Source organism: Athene noctua, chromosome 1 (genome assembly GCF_965140245.1).
Source record: "Athene noctua chromosome 1, bAthNoc1.hap1.1, whole genome shotgun sequence".
Taxonomy (NCBI): domain Eukaryota; kingdom Metazoa; phylum Chordata; class Aves; order Strigiformes; family Strigidae; genus Athene; species Athene noctua.
Genome location: NC_134037.1, coordinates 127,342,096 through 127,358,198, shown reverse-complemented (window position 1 = coordinate 127,358,198; position 16,103 = coordinate 127,342,096). Strand labels below are relative to the sequence as shown.

The window sequence follows — 16,103 nt, the reverse complement described above, 5'->3', positions numbered from 1 at the left end:
ATACATCTGATTCCAGCTTACTGGACATATTGTTGAGATAAATACTCAGAAAAATGCTTCCAAATAGCCGAATGGTTAGGGAAAGGATGAAAACAAATGCAAATATAGTACACAGGCCCTGGAGAAAGGAGCTCGGGGAAAAGTCAGCCTGCCTGAGATTGGAGACCCCCAAGCCTGACATGGGCATTGCTGTGAGAGCAATGGGAAAGGATGGAGTGTTTCCAGTGTGGCGAATGATGCCAGGGAAAGGGTGTCTCAACCTACTACTTCTGGAGGGGAAAGGGGGAAGCATCTCTTTGGGATGTTTTTATTAACTGTGGACATGGAGATCCTCTCTGGGGTGACTTCAGAAGCCCCAGAGATCACCAGTACACCGACACTGCAGGAGCAGGCTCTCAGCACTGTGCTGCCACGTCTACCCAGACCATCTGCTCAGTAACCAGGGAAAAGCTAGCAGCAACAAAATGCCAGTGATGGGAGTAGCAGTCAAAACATCACCAACTGCCAGTGAGACTGAATGAGGGACCTGTGTGCAGAGGTCCCATCCAAAGATGGGAAACCCTTGTAGGCAGAGGCAGCCTGGCTCAGTGTGTACACTGGTTACACAGAGGAGCAGCAGCTCATGCATCCTGGCAGAGTACCAAGTCATCCTTTCACCAGCAGATTTCAAAACATCATTCATCTGTCAGCACTAGTGCACCCCTGACACCAGCACACCGTGACCTGCCACTAAGAAGAACTTCTGAGAGCTAGGAATCCTCGTGGATCCACTTAACCATTTAACAATGAATGAGCCAGATCCTCTGCTATATTTTTTTGGCCTTTCTCCATGGATCTGATAGACTGCTGGGTACCAGCCCCTTGCCAGGGGTCAAAGGGATCAGACATTAGTGAGTCTAACAGCAAAGCCTACCAACTTACAACATTCTTGTTGAAGGAGACAGTGACATCATCGAAACTGTCCAGGACTGTGTTGCTGAGCCCTAACAATGACTGTGCAGACTCTGGAAGGAGAAATGTCAAGCTGATCTGCAGAGATGCTGATGCTAGTGTGGACCAGGGTCATCTGACGTCTCCTGACTTCCCAGGCTGGACCCTGACATCCAAGTTAGCAGAGAAACACCCAGACCAAAGGGAGTAAAGGGAAGTCAGTGATTCAGAGCCATGGCCTCCTGCCCTATATTTGCAGGATGGGGGGTAGAGAGGAATGTGAACTGGTTTTCCTTTATCCATTGAAAAATCTGGGCATCTCACTCCCGCAAAAAAGAGCCATTTGGCCTAATGATACCTTCCAGCTCTGCAGTGCCGCTCAGCCAAGATGCTGAAGCACTTTAGATGTCTTAATTCATTCTCTCAGCAAATAGCCAAGCCTCTGCACAGCAAAGTGCTTGTGGTAACAGTACAACACAATGGGGAAAATACAGTATAGAAAAATATGATGGTTTTATGTCTTTTATGTCTTATACTGCAAACACATAAAAACAATTAGGGTTTGGAGAATATTTTTTAAAAGCAAAAGAATGATTGGCAAGGCAGAGAAAATATATATTATACCCCTGAGAGGCTTAGGGACATATTATTTTTCCAATTTTACAAAGGAGAAATGCCAGATCAAAATTACTTTCCCAAGATCATACAGAGTGATCCTGCCACCCTTTCTATTGAGTAGTTCTTACTCAAGGGTTTGTCTGTCTTCATGCCCAGAGACCTCCATGTTTTTAAAGCCTGCTATTCGGTGGTGTAAATTTATGGTGTATTAGCTACTCTATATTTATTCCCCACATAAATATCTTTTCAATGTAAGCTACCTCACCCAAAGGCACTTTCAGAAGTGTAAGGCCAGCGGTAACACTGCTAAAAGAATTAACACTGTCCCACATAATTAGCAGTAATTAGTACTGGTCAGGACAGGAGTTAATGCACACTGGTGAATGTAAATTCTGCCTCTGTGTCCCCACACCGACATAAAACCAGCCTAGGAATAAGATCCTGCTGGGTGCCAAAGTGAAGGGACCAGGTTATTTATCTGCTGCCTTGTGATGCCTGAGGTCAAATTCTCTCTATTCCAGACCTTTCTTCGCATCATGAAAGCCTGCACCCTCTTTTTGGCAAGGTAACACTTCTGCCAGTAATCCCAGAGTTATCTGATAACCCATCATTTCTGTGGGTCTTAGGGGCGGGGGGGAAACCTGGGCATCAAAACCAGAGGCTGCAGCAATACAGCCAAATACCCTCAGGGAGCGTTTCACAGCTTCCACTATGGGGTTAACCAGTTTTGGCAGCAAAACTGAATTATGAGCTCAACAGCAAAGAAGAGAAACAACCAAAAGAAGAAAATATAGAAACAAATTCAGGCTATAACCCTCCTATGGGTGAGAAGATGGTGGGGTGATGGGTGGCTTTGCGTAGGGGGGAGGGTGCATGCTGGGGCACAGCTGGCGCATGTGTGCGAGTGCCAGCACGCGTCTGGCATATGCATGGGTTCAGGATGCCGAAGCAAACTGTTTGGGAAATGGGTGGGAAGTGAAGAACTGAGCACATAGAGAAGGTACTTCCCTAATGCTTCAAATTTATTTTATTTCAAACTGTGTTTTCTACAACTTGTCCGAGGTTGGACCTGTCCTCCTTGTGTTAAGCCTTGAAGTTTTAAAGAAAAGATGGATTACCCAAAGTTGCCTGGCTGCAAACACCCTCCTTCTTCCTTCCTTCCTTTGAAGAGTATTTGCTGAAACATAGCCCTCAATAGTTATAAACAGTTGAAAGGGGAAAACTTCGTAAAGCGGATGGTAATCTTTTGGACTGAAACCCCTCATTTTCACTCCTAGACAACTGCTGTGCTGATTGAGTTCAGGAAAACAACTTAGCAAACATGAGAAGAGTCTCACAGTATAATCATGAAGAAAAATGAACTTTTCCAACACAGAGATGGCCCGCTTCAGCTCTTTGGTACAGTAATTGAAAGCCAAGCTTTACTGGGGTTTGAAGGACAAGCAGGCTGAATCACCATAGGTGCTGGGATTGAGTCTGATTTCCAGCATCAATGAGATCCACCTGTTTCCACCGTCCTCACCCAGACCTGCTGGAGCTGAACAACATTTGTAATCAGGGCCCAGCTGGTCTCTAGAAATGGGCCTTTTCCAAGCAGGAAAGCAATTTGAAGTGTAATTTTAAATTAACTTTTTAAAATACAGAGGTAAAACCCTGTATGGACAGTTACTTTGATTTAAACCGATCTTACATTGATTTTACTTAATTGATGATAAGGGATTCATTTGAGCTAAACAAACAGAAAGTGCTCGTAAATTGAAATGAAATGTTTTTCTTCGGGGCTTTGCCTCGTCTTAGCTAGCTTAAGGACTCAACCGAAGTTAAAGCTGGGATATTTTTATGTAGGCTAGTTTTGGCTAGAAACCTGTGAGCCTGTTTGTGCCGGCTCATCAGGCGCGTGTAAATGGATTTTATTTTGATCAAAGCAAGTGGAGGCAATATGACTTTCAGCCCACTGGAGAGGGACCCCCAAGGTGATGTCAGCTGAGAGAAGAGTCACCGAGTGCAGCCAATGTGTCGCAGAAGAACTTCAAAGCAGGATCCGTAGGCAACCTTGGCTAGGAGCACGGAACAGATCCAAGGGAAAACATGAGGCAGGCAGGCTTGGCTTCCTAAACAAAATCTATAATAAGAGACAGGCAGGTAAGAAGAGCTTTAGAAAAAGCTCTGGAAAGTGGAAGGAGGGAATGGAATAAACTACACACCCAGAGCAACAAGTGGTCTGGTGGAGTTTTCTTAGGAGGTCTTTTACTGGAAACTATGTTTTTTAATACACTTATGAGCTAAAGTTCCTCTGAGAGATAGTGGCTGTTGGTGATGGTCTCATTGTGTGTTTGGAGGAACACACAAACCCACTAGGCATTGCAGAAGCAATCAAAAGAGTTGAAGAGAAGCCATACTCCATGGAGACAAAGCACAGCAGCAGGACAGCACAGGAAGACTAAGCAAGAAATGTGCATCGAGCCACATTTTATATATTTATATATGCCTACACCATTGCTTTTTAAGATTGGCTTTGGGAGGAGCCACCTCAGTCAGGAAAGTGAGAGATTCTTTTAGGTGGTACCTCATAGAATAGCCTGGCCCAATATCCCCAGAAAAAGAAATGGTCAGAAAAAGAAATGAGGAGGTTATCTACCTCCTGACACAACAAGGACAACAAAGGTGCTGTAAGGATGTCTAGTGAAGAGTCCTGCTGATGGATCTCAGCCTATGTGAAGCTAAGGGACATCTCAGCAGGAAATATTCAGGATAACTTCAGCTTTTCTGGAAACCCATGAAGAGAACTGCAAGCACATGCAACTGTCATAAAATCTTCCAGTCCAGAGATGCACAGAAAGAGAAAGCATATTGCTCACAAGAGTTTGTTATCCCAGGAGGGAAGGAGGAGGAGATGGCATTCCCAGGTATGGAAACCCAGGACAGATAGCCACCAGCCACTCAAGTTCAGCGAGGCAACGATTTTTAAAGCAGAATTTGAACTGCGTAGGAAAGTCAGACGGTGGAGCTTTCCCCTAACTTACAGACCCAACATGTGCTTCTAATACAGAAACTACAGCAGAAGCTAGAGTTACTGCAAGACTGAGTGCACTAATGAATCAAATTGTCTCTACGCGACTTCAAAGGCTTTAGGAAGAAGCAAGAATAACTAGAAATGTAATACTAATGGCAAGGACAACGTGGCTGGCACTGGTGAAACCCAGTCAGGGTCTCTTCATCAACAGAGAGGCGTAGTGTGTATGGAAAAGGCTGAAAAAAAGTAATCTGGTGGTGCTGTACAGCAAAGGAGAAGGAGCAGCAGCAGCCTCAAGTTTGGTGAGAATAAAGGCGAGGCAGAATGGACCTGGTGGAAAAATGGGGTGAGAAGTACAGTAATAAAATTTGAAAAGAGGACTGAAGTCAGAAACATTTCAAATAGTAACAAGGACAGAAAAATAATAGAAAGGGTTACAAATGATTAGCAATGCAGACGACTATAATAAACTATAATAAACTTCAACTTGGAAATGTAAAAGACGGAATATGATCTAGGATGATATCGGAAAAATCATTTAAAGCAAGATATTCTGTGGGAGGATAGATCTGGGCAAGATCCAGAGTTGCTACTTATGAGTTAATGAAGAGAGGGGTGGGAACAACTTGTCTTCAAGCAGACTCCTGAGAGGCAAAGTATCTCACCTCTGTTCCTTGCACCACCATGTAGATTCTTGGTTGAGCCCCTTGAAAACCTTCTGTGCTTCAAGTGCTCTGCCTGTGGAATGAGAATTTCCTGTCTCCTGTACACATGCTCATAAGATGTTTAGCTGCTATGGTGGCACCCCTGATGCCACAAGCCATCACACACCGTTTGGCTGAGCAGTCCCATTTCAAAATTAAAAGAGACCATACGTATGGAGAGGGGGAACGAAGTGATAGGCATTTCCACAGTTCACCTTTATCTGACAGGGGGTGAATGTGTCTTGAAGAATACGACTCCATTCTGCTCCTGTTTGCATCCTGAGAGGCATTAGAGTGTTCAGAGGGTAGAAGAGGGGTGATGCAATGAATTCAGTGTCCCCAAAATCCCCTGGGGACCGCTTGGATGGATGGAGCCTGCTAACATGCTTTCTGCTGGCTCCACAACCGAGAGGTTCAAAGCTTCTTCGGTCATGTCTACGTGCACTGCGATGCATATTTACCTTTAGAAAGGTACAGCTCTTTTCAAAAGGTGACTTAGGCACTTAATCTCAGTGGCTTTCAATGAGACTGGGACCAGTAGGGAACTCATGAAGTGTGGCTTACTGCCCACATTTGCTAAAGATGGTTTACATCTCTGGCAGGAATTAGGTACCGAATTTTGTGTGGACTGTGGTCACTGCACTGTTGAGAGAAGCAGCAAAATGTCTTCGGAAATTTGAACTGGAAGGCTGGATGGTGGGATAGTCCTCCTCAAAGCATGCTGAGAACCCTCTTAGCTAAAATACAGAGTATTCCATTGATCTAAAGTCTGCTAAATGCAAGGAAATAATGTTGCAGTTGAGGAGAGCTAAGCTGATTGCTCTGTGAGATGTTTCTCTGGTTCCACATAAAAGATACTCCCTTTCCAGAGTTTAGGTGCCTATCTGATTTCTTGTCTTGTTCCCACAACTAAGTTAAGAGTGGGTGAGTATTTTCTTCAAAGTGCAATTATTACAGCTTCTAAAGAAAAGCTAACATCCTCTAGGTAATATAACTGCTCGGTGGAGTAAACTGGAAGCAAACACTCTCTTGATGCATCTTGTTGGGTTCTTCTGACTGAGGTTTCCCTTTGACAGCTGCAGACCCCTGCAGATCTTTTAATGAACTCTTTAAACAAGCCACAGAAAATGACTGTTAGTGTCACGTCATTGTGCAGGATGCTCTGAATCCCCGGGCTGTTGGAGTTTCCCATCTGACACCAGCGTGTGGGCCTGGCTCGGTCCCTGCATGGCTCGCCAGCCCCTCGCCATGGACCCACAGACCTGTGAGACTAGTGTGGAGCAGGGGAGGGGGGGCGAGTCATGATGCAGGGCTGCCCGCACTGTGGTTGCGGGGTTGTGGAGGAGGCGATGCTGCTGCTGCCATGTGGGAGGCCCAGGGCTCGGGAGGCAGCTCCTGCGGCTGGGGCCCCTCCGAGGGGACGCTCGCTCTGCTCTGAGGAAAGTGCAGCTTTCACCGCCTCCCTCCCTGACCCCCCTCCTTCTCTCCTTCGCTTTTTTTTTCCCCCTCCCTGCCTGCTTCTTACAGCTGCTGCCTTGGGGAGCCGGCCTGGGTGCGGGAGGAGGCCACCTTCCCCTGCAAGGCTCAAGGGCGAGGGCAGCTGCCTCTGCTTCAACCTGCAAGTGGGGAGGATGGAGAGGGGACAGCAAAGTGGGGTGGCCAGCGCAGGCAGAGGATGAGTGTGCCTGTCCTTGGAGGCAAAGCCTGGCTCTGTGGTTTGGGGCTGACATGGCTGGCGTGGCACTGCTGTGACTGGGGAGGCTTAGGGGAAGGGGGATGCGGCGTTTGAGTGCCTCTCCCCCAAGGGAGGTTCTAAAAATGGTTAACAAGGAGGGTTTTTTTCTAAGTTGTGCTAAGAGCAGCCCTTTGTGTGCACACAGACACACATACCCACATACGCTTTTCTCACAGTCATCATAGTGGCCAAAAATTATCCAAGGGAGCGCAGCAATAGACATGTACACCCATGTATTCACCTCTAAGACCCTGAAGCGAGTGACGGCCACCCATCCTGGCTGTCACACGTGCTCCTGAAGATCCCCTCTGCTTGCCGGCACTCACATGCACCAAGCCGGATCCAAACCGCCTAGAGATGAGCCACTTGTGTCCTGATAAACGCTTCAAAACGAAGGAGCAAGAGCAACGAGAAACTCTTTCACAGCAGCCCCTTTGTTTTTTTGTTGTTTTCCTTGCCGGGAGAATTGTTTGCGGGTGGAAGGGAGAGATGTTTAAATAGCTCTGCAGATCCATTTAGTAAAGTCAATATGCAATTATGCAAAATCTATGATAATGCACCCACAGATGCAGATAGCGGCGGATGGTGCTGTCCTGGGGGGAGCCGCGGGCAGCTGGTAGCTCTTGGAGCAGGGGGTTGCGGGGTCCCTGATACGCTCCCCAGCCCCTTGCACGCCCAGGCACAGGTCGGTGCCCAGGGCCGGGGAGGGCCGGGGGGATCTGGCGGGACTGCGGGTCCCGAGAGCGCCCGGCGCCGCCTGCCCGCCCTCCCCCGGGGCCGCCCCGAGCTCCTGCCCGACCCGTACCGCACCGGCGGGCACGGAGCTCCGCTCCTTCTCTTCCTTTATTTTTTTAATTTATGAAGCGTGGGTGATTTATACCCAAATTTGCCTAGACGGGATCGTTTGCAGAGACCCATCCCCGCGGCTGGAACGACAAGCCAAGGCTCCAGAGATCCCCCAGGTTTCCTCCCATTCCACCCTGCTGAACAGCCCCAGACCACCGCTCCAATTTATTCCTGTTCTCTGCAACCGGCATCAGAGGCAAGCCGAAATAGTTCCGTAATGGGCTCATTAGCCAAGCTGAGCACGGGGTTAGGTAATAAGAATGGAGCAATACTGAAAATTAGTTTGGAGGAAAACATCAAATGGAAAGGCTCTGACAAAACTCCGCTTTGCTCTAGTTCAGTCGAGATACTGTCAGATACCAATATTCAATTCCCTGTGGCTTGAAATTGGGGTTTTATTTTGTTACTCGCTAATTTGCTTCTCCTACTATGTCGCAAGTACTTTCAGACTTAGTTTGAAGGGTAAAATACTTCGTTCAACTTTTTAGAAGAGGGTTGTTCAACTTTTGATGCCAGGAGCACGGGATCATTTCATTTCTGCTTTATGTACTCTGAGGAAAGTATCCGTAATCCCTTGCTGATAAAAAAACAGGCAGGTTGTTGTTTTCCTTCAAAGACAGCAATTTTACCCGCAGAGACGAACTCGGAACTGGATTTAGCCCCAGGAGAAGTGGGGAAAGTCTCCAGAAAAAAAAAAAAAAAAAAAGGTATCGAATATTTTAGGCTAATGTCACCCTCTGTTGAACTCTGGCAAGTGACTCTGAAGGCAGAGAGCTGTCGGAGTTGGTCTGCTAGAAGTGGCAGAAGGGTTTGCTTATACCTTCATTTAACATATTTTAAACCCCTCTATTGTTCAGATACGTGGGTGTCTCCGGCTTTTTAGGCTACGTCCGTGCATATGTGTGGATTGAGATAGGGGCTTAGAGATCTTCGCTTTAAAACACTCCTTTGAGCTCATGTAGACTTTTTATCTACATGTACAGTCGGCTGCTGACACTCTGTAAATACGACAAAGGCTTTGCATTTCACAGCCCCTCTGCTCCTCTCGCCTCGCAAAAGTCAAGGGTTTGGAGATTTTCTTTTTAAAGGTGGGGTATTTTTTAAAAAACAAAAAAACTTTTATTTTGCGTCTCTGCTTGAACTTTGGGGGATTTTTTTGAGGTTTTTCCCAGGCTCCACGGAGGGGAGAGGGCACGGAGAGGGGAGAACTTTGGCTGCACCTCCCTGGGAACATCCGCGGCTCGGGCACGGGCAAAGGCTCGGGAACTTAAAAACGGCAGCGTGTGTGTCTCGTTTAAGCCGAGACTAACGCTGTGCTGGCGCAAACCCCGCTCCTGCTGCCCCCCTAAAAGAGTGGCTGCTACAGAGGCATCAGGCCGATTGCCTTTCCTCCCCTCCGAGAGCATCCTCGGGGGCGGGAGCTGCCCCGGCTGGGAGCGCTCCCTCTGCCCCACGGGCTGCAGCCGGTGCAGGCGAGGAGAAGGTTTTAAACCATTCGCAAATATTTTCCCCCTTCTTTTTTAAAAAATTTTCCCCCTCTCCTACATATTTAGCTCATGTCCAACTGCTTCCCACGGGTAAACTCAAGCCATCTTTACCATATCCCCCCTTAATGCAGCTGATCGCTTCGCGCTCTGCAGTCAATAAAATCCCGAGCACTGAAAAGTGGAGATTTTATACAATTATACAGGTGTAGCCGAAGGAACTGATAATTGCGTCTACGGCTTTGCTGTCCAGGGTCGCTTTTTTTCTTCTTCTACTGAGAAATTTGGCGCCTCCGGCCCCTCCAAATTGCCGAAAACTCTACTTTTCTCCCGCAGAAAGTTTGAAGGGGTTTCTGGCTGTAGTTTCCCCGTCGCCCAGTAGACGGCACAACAGCTCAATCCTTCAGATGCAAAACAGCCGAACAGCTTTTTTTTTTTTTTCTTTAATTAAGCAGCCAGAGTTTTACCCAGAAATTTTATTAATATTGTTATTTTTTAATTCAACGAGAAGTATAGTAATACCAATAGCAAAGCGAGAGCGCTCGGCTTAGGCAGGGACTAAAGAAATGCGGTGGGCAGATGGGCTAAGTGCAGGTATTGCTGCAAACACCGGAGCGGAGCCGCGCTACCAAATTAATACAAATGAACTTGTGGCGCCCAGATCGTGCGAGCAAAAAAAAACCCTAAATAAACCAACCCCGAAACCCCGACACTGTCGTGCTGCCGGGCTCTGGGGTCATTCTAGGGATTTTAGGCTGAAATTGTCTAACTGTAGTGTGAAATAGGAAGGCTCTGCCGGGCAAGGGGCTCGGATCGGCTCTGCTCTGTCTCGCCCGGGCTACCCCGAGGTGCCACCGCGGGGTAAACCTGGCAGCCGCCGCAACTTTTGTCCCTGAAAGGCTCCTTTTGTGTGCGTGTGCTTTCCCTCCCTCCGCCGGCACCGCTGCCGGAGAAGCTGAAGTGACAAAAATCCCGGCCAGTAACTCATTTCCCAGTTAATTTTATTAAAAATTTTATAGCGGTGTTTAGAAAAGTTTTAAGACAACCGTAAATTTTATTGAGAATATTTTATGAAGCCCTCCTTTTAATTAATAAAAGACCCCCATAACTTCTGCAAACGTCGAGGGGAGCAGGCAGCCACCCCCCTCTCCCCGCTCCCACCCGCGCCCTCCGCGGGCCGCTCCGCGGGCTGCCGCGGCCGGGGCACCGGTCTGGCATCGCCAGTCCCGGGCAGCCGCTGGTACCCCGGGCCCGGGCTGCTTTTCCTGCCGGTGCTGGACAGCACAAGCTGACCCCGGGCTGACTCCCCGGCCGGACCAGCCGCTCTTTGTTTTCTGAATCGGGAGCTGGTAAACAAACCCCGAAACTCCAGGCGCTGCGCGTCATCTGCTCGCTTAAATCCCTCGCAGTTAACCTCCTTTTATTATCACTTCCCCACCGCCACCACCACCTTGGGTTTGCCCTTTAATAGGTCTTTAAACAGTTTGGGTTTGTTGGTTTGTGTTTGGTTGTTGGTTTTCTCCCCCCCCCCCCCCCGCCATCCCTCTTTCAACCGTTTCATCAGGCTTTGACTTTTCGGGTATCTCCGCACGTATCTCTTCCCCCCCCCCCCTTATCTGAAGCATTCCTGGATTATCTCTCGGCCGCCTTTCAAACGCTTTTCTTCTGCGGTTTCTTGTTTGTTTGTCTCTTCTGCTTGTTCCTATTTCAGTTTTCAAATTTCAATATTAATGGTGAAAGAGCACACTTGGATGCTAATTCCCCCACACCCCCCCGACACCTCCCCCCCCCCAATCCCTCCTAGGAAGGCGGCAGGGAAGCCAGCTAGAAAATATCGGATTGTTCCTAGGTATGACTAATTCTTTCCTGAAGCTGGAAAATTCAGCCTGATTAAAAGCCTCATTTATTATCCGATAAGCAAATGGACCTAGATTCCACCTCGTGGAGGAGGCTCCCTTGCTCCCCAGACTCCTTTTTTTTTGCCTCAACTCGGCGGACCCCTCCACAAAAGGCCTTGCTCCAGCCGGGGGGGGGGGCCGCCGGGGCCGCGCAGCGCACCGCACTCCTCTGCGAGGCCGCCGCCCGGCCCGGGAACCCATCAAACCCCCTCGCTCTTTGCTTTTTATTTTATTTTCCCCCTATAACTATTTTTCCGCCACCTCCTCTCTCTCTTTCCAACGTGCGATGGGCAAGTCTCAGTAGATCCCTGCAAAACAACAAGTTTTGGCAAAATAAAATAAGAGCCGCCTTGCCTAAAAAGGCAGCGGGGCAAGAATGCTGCGCGGGTCGCTGCCGCCGCGCAGCCCATCATCCTCGGTAGGAGTTTGCCGAGAAAGCGCGGAACTGTCCGTTTACTTTTTCCTTTTTAATAGATGATTAATTGCTGCCCGGATTAAGTTTTTTTTTCTTTTTTTTTCTTTTTTTTTTTTTTTATGACCGGTATATTGCAAGCGGAGAGGCGCGCAGCGCAATTTCTCGCAGCAAGCCCTAAGAGTAATAACTGTTTGCTAATTGTAAAATCCTTATCCAGAATGAGGTTTGGGCAAACAATTTGTACGACTGTAATTACATTGTAAAAGTGTTTTAGGCTGGGTTGCGCTGAATTAATCTTATAAAGGCCTGGTGGAGACGCTTAAAATGGGTTGGTTTTTAGTTTTTTGGTTTGTTTTTTTTTTCTTATTTTTTTGGGGGGGGAGGGGGGAAAGGCATGTGAAGAGGAGGAGGTTACATCTCTGGGAGTTATCCTGCAGCCTCCCCCTGCAAGGGACCCGTGGGATTGGGAATCGTTACCGAGCGCCGTTCCCCGGGTAAATAAATAGATCAACCCCACGGTCGTGGGTCGGCTCCCACCACGGACGCGTGGTGGGGTGGGTGGGGGTTAGTGTATTAAAATGGCTCTTACCTGAGAGGTCTTTAGTTCCCTCGCCGGGGTAAAAGGCCGGTCCTAGCGGAAAAAGGGGGGGCGGCGGGGGGGGTGGGGGAGAAGGAAGGGGGGGGATCGAAAGGGGTTTCCCTGAAGTTTGAAACGTGGCGGCGGGGGCCGAGCTGCTGCCCGGCATCCACGGCAGCAGAGCAGCTTCGCGACTGCCTCGGGGGTTTTACCGGAGTGACCCCCGCCATCACACACACACACACACCCACCCACCCACACCCCGTCCCCTCCCCAACAGCTACACCGGGCTACCGTGCGACGGGGGGCTCTCCTTCTCCCCCCCGCATCCCCGGGGCTAGAGGATGCGATGGGGCCGGGGCAGCTCACTCCGTCGGAGCTCCACGCAGGTACGGGGAGGAAAGGACCACGGCGAGCTCTCCTCCGCTCCTACACCGGGCGGGGGACTACGGGGAGAGGGATGACTGTGCTTTTGGACGGGAGCGGACCCCCGGCTATACCGATGGGGAGTACCGAGGGAGTGATCCCCGCGGCGGGGGGGGAGGGGGGCGCCCCGGCGCGGTCCCCCCCCCCGCCCCGGGCTCCTCTCCGTCCCCCCCCGCGGCGCGCCGGTCCGAGCCCCGGTTCCCGCCCGGACCAATGGGGGCGCGGCGCGGGGCGGCGCGGCGCTGATTGGTCGGCGGCGGCGCGGCGGCGGCGGCCGGGGGCCGGGTGAGCTCACTCGGCCGGCGGCCGCGGGGGGAGCCGCCGCCGGGGGGGGGGGGGGGCGGCCGGGCGTGGGTGGGTGTGGGGGAAGGAAAAGGCAGGCGGGGGGGAGCGAGGGGCTGGGCGGCAGCGCGGCCCTGGGGGCGCTGCGCGGGCGCGGAGCCGCCAGACAAAGGGGACGGGAGAGCCCCCACACCCACCCGTGGGGGTGGGCGGGGTGGGTGTGTGAGTGGGGGTGTACGGACACACCGGCTGGAGAAGGAGGGGGCGGTGTGTCTCCGACATCCCCCCCCCTTCGCTCCTCAACTCCCCCGCCATCCTCCCCGCGGGGCGGGGGCGCTGCGCGGCCGCGGGGCGGGCGGCGCGCCCCCCTGCGCCGGTGGCGGAGTTGCTGCCGCCCAGCGCATTGTGTAAGACGCGACCTGTTATGGCCACCACTACTTCCGGGTTCCCGCAGTCTGCTCCAGCCCGGCGCTGCGCTGCGCTCGCCGCGGCGGCGGTGGCGGCGGCGGCGGCGGCGGCGACGGACGCCCGGCAGCGCGCGGCCCGCGGCGGCAGCGCCGCGCCTCCCCCCCCCCCCTTCCCTCCCCACTTCTCCTTCCCCTCCCTCCCCTCCCCTCCCTCCCTCCCTCCCTCTCCGCTGCCCTTCCTCCCCGCGCCCGCCCCGCACGGCGCGGCGCTCCGCCCGGCACCCGCGCCCGCGCCCCGGCCCGCCTCCGCCTCCGCCAGCCTCGCCCGGCGGCCGCGCAGGGGCAGAGCGAGCCGGCGCCGGCGAGGAATTAGGAGCGATCCGAGGAGGAGCGAAAAAAAAAGCCCCCATCATCATCATCATCATCATAATAACCATAATAAAAGGAGAGCCGGCGCGTTAGCGAGCCTTTTTAATTTTTAATTTTTCCCCCCTCCTCTTCCTCCTTCTCCTCCTCCCTCGATTTTTAATTCTTTTTTTTTTTTTTACAATTTTTTCTTTTTTTTTGGGGGGTGAGCGCGCTCGAATATTAACATTTGAGGTGTCCTGCGCGGTGGGAGCACACGCAGCGGATCATCATCAGTCATTCACCACCTTGACAACCTCGCCTGTGATTGACAGCCGGAGTGGCAAAAAGCCATGAGACTTGGTAGTTGGGTTTGAGGGGCACTTTAAAAAAAAAAAAAACAAAAAAAAAACAACAAAAAAAAACCCAACCCTGATTTGGGGAAAGGATATTTGCTTTCGCCCCGCTGCTGTCTTGGAAACGAGAGGGGGAGAGTAAGAGAGAGAGAGAGAGAGAGACAGGGAGAGAGGAAAGAAAGAAAGAAAAAGAAGGAAAGAAGGAGGGAGAGTTGATTTTTTTTTTCTTCTATTTTTTTTTGTCCTTTTTTAATGCTGAGTTACCGTATCGCTTCGCTGAGATCCAGCAAGCCGAAGATTTTACTCGATTGCTTTCATTGCTGGCGACGCTAAGGGATTTTTGCATTTTTTGGGGGGGTGAGGGGGGGGGGAAACTTCGCGTTTCTTTCTTTTCACACTGGCCTTAAAGAGGATATATTAGAAGTTGAAGTAGGAAGGGAGCAAGCAGGCCGATGGCGCAAAGGGTACGTATTAAAAAAAAAAAATGGATTTCAAATGTGAAATAATACTGAAACGTGGCTGACAGAGACGCTGCGAAAAAAGTTTTTGTTGGTTTTTTTTTTTTTTTTCCCCACCTCCTTGGAGCAGGGGCACAAAGCGGTGTCCTGGAGTGGGAGGATTTATCAGTTGTACTTATAGGCTTAAAACCTGTATATATTGATATTTTCTTGATTCTTTTACTCCCCATCCCGGATCTCTCACGGAAAAGGCAAGCTTTCTATACATTAATGACATGCAGGCATGTAAGTGAATATGTCCGAGCCTCTGTATTTGTTGGTTTTGTAGCTCTAGTCCTACCAATGTCTTTTTTAAAGTCACCGGTGCTTGAAATATTTGAATGTGTGCATGTCTCTGAGCGTTTTGCTGTGTTAATGATGATACACCGCTTCACTTTCGGAAGATAACTTCTAGCTGGGAGTAAGCACAACTTTTTTTTTTTTTTTCCTTTTTTTGCTCCTTCTCCCTCCCCCCCCCCTTTTTTCTTTTTTTCTTTTTTTTTTTTTTTATTTAATATTCAGTCACAAAAGGCGCAGTGCAATGGGGAAAAAAAAAGCTCTTTTTAAAAGAAAGTCACTTTAATTTGAATTAGAGGTTAGCAGCATGCACTGCCATGTGTATTGTTTCTATTTTGGATGCGATCTTCCTTTTTTTCTTCCAACTACCTTCTAAATTGAAGTTTTGTTGGGGGGGGGGGGGGGAGAAAAAAAATCGGGCGATCAGGGGTTTGGGGAAGGGGGAAAGCCCTGGAAAGAAGTTTTCTTGCCTAATTTGCCTGCCGCCCCTCCGAGTGCTGGTTGGGAAAGAAAGTTCCTCTGCTGACAACTTGCCTTTACTCTTTCGGTCCAAGCAAGTGTCAGGGATCTTTAAAAGTGTTTATTCACACCTTCGCTTTTAATAGATGAAAAGTGGCCGTTTCCCCAGCTGCCTGGGAACCGCGTTAGCTTTCGCTCCTTAATCTTTAACAAAGAAAACCCTTTTTTTTTAAAAAAAAAAAAAAGGCATTCCCAAAATCCCGAGAGCCCGGGCAAACGTTTCCAGCCTTTCGGCTTTAAAAGTGCGTTCGCGTGGAATTGCTGGAAACCCCCAAAATCGCTCTTTTTTTTTTTTTTTTTTTTTTTTTTTTTTTCCCGCTACTGAACTTTTTGCATCCTCGCTGTGTTAGGTACCTGACTTCTTATCAGCGGGAAAAGTTTAGCGGAGGGAGGCTTGGGCTTCGTGAACCGCTTCCATTCACAAGAGGCGGGGGGGGGGGGAGGTGGTGGGGTGGTGGATTGAGAGGTTTGGGGATGGGGATTATTTTTTTGCCGCTGTTTAAAAAAAAATTATTATTATTATTATTATTTATTTCTCCTCCGCCCCAGACTCGGAGGGTTTCGAGTCGTGCGGGCAGCCGGGCCGGAGCAGCCCAGCCCCGCTGCTTCCCGGGCCGGGGCGGTGTTTCCCTCCTCGGGGCCGGCGGCTGCACGGAAGGGGGAAGAACCGGCGGCGCGGAGCCCGAGCGCACCCCGGAGGCGGGGGGTGTGGGGAGGAGGGTAGGGGGGAAAGCGGCTTCTCCCCGGGGAAAAA

At 50.2% G+C, this 16,103-nt stretch overlaps 1 protein-coding gene across 5 annotated transcripts in view; it reads left to right on the top strand.

The window, feature by feature from the left end:
• Nucleotides 1-13,583: 13,583 nt before the first annotated feature.
• Nucleotides 13,584-16,103, top strand: part of MEIS1 (Meis homeobox 1) — a 109,220-nt gene continuing 106,700 nt past the window's right edge. Inside the window, exon 1 of one of the 5 annotated variants that reach the window (XM_074921937.1) lies at nucleotides 13,584-14,500. In XM_074921937.1, coding sequence (XP_074778038.1) covers nucleotides 14,489-14,500 — 12 coding nt within the window. In that variant the 5' untranslated portion in view covers nucleotides 13,584-14,488. Of the gene's footprint in view, nucleotides 14,501-14,547; nucleotides 14,780-16,103 lie in introns of those variants that run through there. The other 4 variants (XM_074921773.1, XM_074921685.1, XM_074922020.1 and 1 more) reach the window with 4 other exon arrangements.